Raw genomic sequence first — 5,087 nt, forward strand, 5'->3', positions numbered from 1 at the left:
ATCTACTTGAGGCAAATGTTCAATTCATATGCCTGTCTTTTGTTTGGCTGGAAACCACAGGTGTGAGTTCAATTCCAGACCTGAAGGGCAGCTAGGGGCCATAGTCTCAGTGGTTCCACCAGGCACTATGCAAACCTGGTCCCATAAATCTTTAAGAAAGTAGATTGCCCAGTTTTCCTCTCACAGAGTGGCTGGTGGATTTGAACCACCAGTCTTCTAGTTAACAGTCAAATGCCTCAGGCACCACACCACCAGAGCTTCTGGAGAGACAAGCTAAAATCCTTTAATTGGGCACATCACAGTTATTTTGTTAAGTGACAAGCTTGTTCACTCTCCTCATGCTATTTTTTTCCTGCTTCCTTCCATTCAGTCTCTTGTTAAGTGCCCTGCGTGTTAAGATTCTTAGCTTCCAGTGTCTTTCTATCGGAGCTGAAGCTACAATTTAAAACAAGGTAAGTGCTAGAGGAAAGGTTTAGCATTCCCGCTCCCCAAGGTTAAACCTCTGACTGCCCTTGGCCAAGGGCAAACTTATCCGAGAACATAACTTGTGCGGAAATCTTAGAAAAGGTGATTAAAAATTACTGAGCTGAAGCACTGAGGTTGATAGAGTTCACCGCCTGTGTGGGACAGCGGCGCGCGACCTGACTAGCGCGCTCCGATGGGGCGAGCCACTGCGACCGGACTGAAGCCCCAACCGCCCTCCGCGCCAGAGCCTAAGGACGCCGGAGCCTGCATTCCACGGCTGTCCGTTGGCTTAGAGCCACCGACCAATGGAGAGCTGGCAAATGATAACGTCAGCGCTGATTGGCTACGGAGTTGAAGGCTGGAGGAGGAGGGTGGGCCTTAGGGCGTGTCTTGTGTTCGGTAGCGTAGTGCCCAAGGTACTAGACTGCTAAGCGGAAGTCCGGCGGTTCAAACCCTCCAGCCACTCTTGGGAAGGCAGGTTGGGCAATCTACTTCCGTAGTGATACCAATTCCGTGGGGTCGTTTAGAGTCAGGTCTGACTCCACGGCACCTAACAACAACAGCTGGACGGCGAATGGTGAGGGAGAGGCTGAAGGGGACTGCTCCGGGCGTTGCGGTCGGAGGCGGTGTTTGCGCCCTGGGCGGCCTGGCCCTGCCGGTAGGAGGCGCCACTCTTGGTTACAGGTGCCCTTGCCGAGCCTGCAGTAGAAGCCCATTCTAGTTGGACAAGGAGGAAAAAGAGGAGGAGAAGGAAGGGGCCGGGTCTCCGCCCCTCGCTCCCCGGATGGATGTTCCGGGCCCCGTGTCCCGGCGGGCGGCGGCGGCCACCATGCTCTTGCGCACGGCTCGGGTTCCTCGCGAGTGCTGGTTCTTGTCCACCGCGCTCCTGTGCGCCTATGGCTTCTTCGCCAGCCTCAGGCCGTCGGAGCCCTTCCTGACCCCGTACCTGCTAGGGCCGGACAAGAATCTCACTGAGAGAGAGGTACGCGCCGCGGGCGAGCGGACAGAGCGGGTGGGGGTGGCAGATCGTTGGGGTGGGAGATCCGAGTAGGTAGGGAAGCTGATAAAATGTGGGTGAGAAGGGGATACAGTTAATGAAGGGAGAAGGAATGAGAAAGGCGCTTGAGCCGCCGGAGCCATTCTGGAAAAACATTTCTGACTTTTCCCAAGTGGAAGACGGCTCTTTGCTCTGCACTGTTCGTATTTTCCTGTCGTCCGTTGGATTTGTAGGTCGAGTCTTCGGTAAAGGGCTTGGAACTCGGGTCAGGAGCACTTGTGCCTTAGGCGGTATACTGATGATGCTGTAATGTGGCTTGGCCTGACTGCCCAGACTGGTCCAGCAGTTACTGTCTTGGAAGTGGAAGGGCATATTTTGATTTAAAAAAGTGAAAACAGTAAACTGTGCTTTGGACCTGGTAGAGGTTTGGTGAATACTCATTGACTGACTGTAAGTAGGGAATAAGATGCTGAATAGTCCCTGCTGCTCCACAAGCACTCCCTCTTCTCCTTAACTATGTTTGTATTTGAAAGATGGATATGCTCAGTCACGTAAGGACAGTACAAGTAATTTATCTTGATTTTTAATTGGGTGAGGTTTTGCCTAAGGATATCCTGTTGCCGGCTCCTTAAGCCCCACCTCTTGGTATAAAAGCAGATACTTAGATGGTATCGCATAATTGTCACTTGATTATAGTTTTTCTTGTATTGTTAGTTGTTGCCTCAGATATTTTGCTCCTCAACTAGATGGTGCGATCTTTGAAAACTTCAGTGCTTCTGTGATATTCAGGGTTATTGAGAACACACAGTTGATGATCAAGAACTTCTTACTGACTGATTTTCTCTACAGGAGGACTTATAAATAAAGTATTTCAGAAGTGCATAGTGTATTTTAGAAATGTGTTTAAAGTCCCAACACTAGCCCTCTGCAGAAGAGAGGCATTATATAAACTGAAAAAGGAATTAATCACTAGGTGTTATCACAAAAACAAAATAAACCACGTTTAATGGTCTTTTCCTGCAACACAGCGGAGCTTGAGAACTAAAGTTTGGTATTGTTTTTCCTAGTATTCACTGAGTGAGAACTCATTAGCTGGACTTTTTTTCCTATCCTGCCTCCCTGTCCTGTTGCTGCTGTTGTTGTTATGTGCCATCAAGTCAGACCTGACTCATACCTACTTGCTATGAAATACTCTTCCCAGTTAAACCTTTCTAGTCACCTCTTTTTTTTTTTTTTTTTTCTGTGATTTGGACAAAAGTTTACAGAGCAAATTCACACACACTTTGTCTCATGACATTGACCACAATTTAACACAATACAACAGCTCCCCTCCCACTACCTCCTGATAGTAACCTCTTCCCTGTGCCCATCCCTCCATGTACTCCTGCCCCCTGAGCTGTCTCCCTGTGCATATACAGCCCTTCTTTCTCCATAATTGTTCTCTACAAGGAGTGTATCTATCTCAGGTAAATGTTCAACTCATGCCTGTCTTTTGTTTGGCTGGAAGCCACAGGTGTGGGTTCAATTCCAGACCTGAAGGGCAGCTAGGGGCCATAGTCTCAGTGGTTTCCCCAGGCTCTATCAGACCAGCAAACCTGGTCCCCCCCCTTTTTTTTTTTTTCAAATGATTTTGAGTTTTGTTTCACATTGTTCTCCATGTCTACACAGGATCTCCTACACTGATCCCCGTCCGAGTGGTTGACCGTGGTAGCCAGGCACCATCTAGTTGTTCTGGTTTCATAGTCATATAGGCTGCGGATCTCATGGTGTACCAGTTGCTTGGACTAATTGTTTCCATGAATCTTTGGTTTTCCTCATTCTTTGCTCTGGACAAGGAGAGAGACCAAACGTTGCATCTGGATGGCTGCTTGCAAACTTTTAAGATCCCAGTTGCTACTCGCCAAAGTAGGACGTGGAACAATGTTTTGTGTAGTATGTTATGCCAATTGAGCTTGATGTCCCCTGTGACTAGTTACCTCTTTTGAGTAGCAACTAACCATTGTATAACAGGTCAGAGCAAGAGGTGGCATTACCTGAATCATTTGTAGACTAGCAGAATGTAACGAGTTTGTTGTTGCTAGAACACTTGTATTGCTGGTCCATTTTCAAGGGCCCTTGAGAGAGAATTGAGAGTCAGTGTTGGATCCTGAATAAAGGGTTTCATTTGCATTTCTAATACTGTCTCACCTCTACCAAGTATCATTGATGTTTACCCAGTTTGATGTTTACCCAGCCTCAGAGCATTTTCTCAGTATTATGGATCATTCCACAAGCGATTGTAGGAGTTATTCATAACCTATTTGAAATTTACTGTTAGTTGAAAACAACAGTCAATTTCCTCTTCCTCTTGCGAACAGAATGATTTTACAAGAAGAAAATTACTGCACTGAATATGACAGAATGATTTTGGAGACCCAAACCACCAATGAATTTGAGATATACTTTTGAGGCAGACATGATCCTGCTTGTGTCTGCTGACAATTAAAGTTTCATGAGAACTGCCACATGATCCGTACAGTTTGTGCACGTTGCTTGACAGAGAAGCTCACAAGGAATAAGCCTGGTCCCAGTGTTGCTATTTGAAAGGCGATCTGTTTTGTCACGTGTTCTGGGCAGAGGGCTGCTCTGTGATGTGCCATCATGTGCCCTGTTTTATCAGAAAGAATTCTAGAATGACTGACTGTATTCAGGGGGCATAGAAATAAAGCAGGGGTGCCAGGCCCAGCAAACATTTGCTGAATTGGGTAACAAAAGCGTAAGTACATTTCTGCTGTTGGAAATTAGATAAGCAAGAGGGCAGGGTTTGAAGAGAATCTGGTGATCTGGAGAAAGGGTCATTTCTCTGAGGTCCTCCAAATCATGAAAGATTCTGTTGGTTGCACACAGTATGGCTCTGCTTCTGGATTTTTTTGAATAGTGAAAAATTGAAATAGATAGAACAACTTCTTCTTCCCCACTGAGTGCTTGATTTTACCAATGGATAGTTAAATCAAAAATAGTATGTGATTTTTAGGCAAAGTGAATGCCACATCATGTTTAGTTACATGTGTGCTTAAGTTTGTGTTTCCTTCTTGAAGACTTCAGAAGGACCAAATTGGATCATCTTAAATAGAGTATTGTTAATCTAGTTCAAAGACTAAAGGAAGAAAAAAAGGACAGAATTTTCTCTTTCCATTCTCAAAGAATTTTTCCTTAGGTTTCAGGAAAAATGTTACCTTTAAAACAGGTACCACTTTACATCTTAAAGAACTTAGAATTTTACTGTATTTTAATAGTTGAAAGCCAAACTTGGAATAAAATAGAGTTCTTTGTCTCCAAAATTTGTTTTATCCTTACACTTTTTAGCATATGTTTTGACAGATATTCACTGCCTGCATTTGATTTTTTTAAAAACATTTCACATTTACTGCCTCATATTCAGAGCCTTACAGAAGATGTGACCTATTCTTGCACTAATCCTTTTTTTTCTGTGTGTGTGTGTGTGATTTGGGTGAAAATTTACAGAGCAAATTGACTTTCCGCACAGCAGCTCATATACACTTTGTCTCATGACATTGACTACAATTTACCACAATGCAACAGCTTCCCTCCCACTTCCTCCCCATAGTTACCTCTTCCCTGTGTC

The 5,087-nt window shown here is 45.1% G+C and overlaps 1 protein-coding gene across 1 annotated transcript in view; it reads left to right on the top strand.

Moving 5' to 3' along the window:
• The first annotated feature begins 1,249 nt into the window (after positions 1-1,249).
• Positions 1,250-5,087, top strand: part of SLC19A2 (solute carrier family 19 member 2) — a 34,253-nt gene continuing 30,415 nt past the window's right edge. Inside the window, exon 1 of the mRNA XM_007937708.2 lies at positions 1,250-1,447. Coding sequence (XP_007935899.1) covers positions 1,250-1,447 — 198 coding nt within the window. The remainder of the gene's footprint in view (positions 1,448-5,087) is intronic.

Source organism: Orycteropus afer, unplaced genomic scaffold (assembly GCF_000298275.1).
Source record: "Orycteropus afer afer isolate SDZICR_OR568_19922 unplaced genomic scaffold, OryAfe1.0 scaffold00044, whole genome shotgun sequence".
Classification (NCBI taxonomy): domain Eukaryota; kingdom Metazoa; phylum Chordata; class Mammalia; order Tubulidentata; family Orycteropodidae; genus Orycteropus; species Orycteropus afer.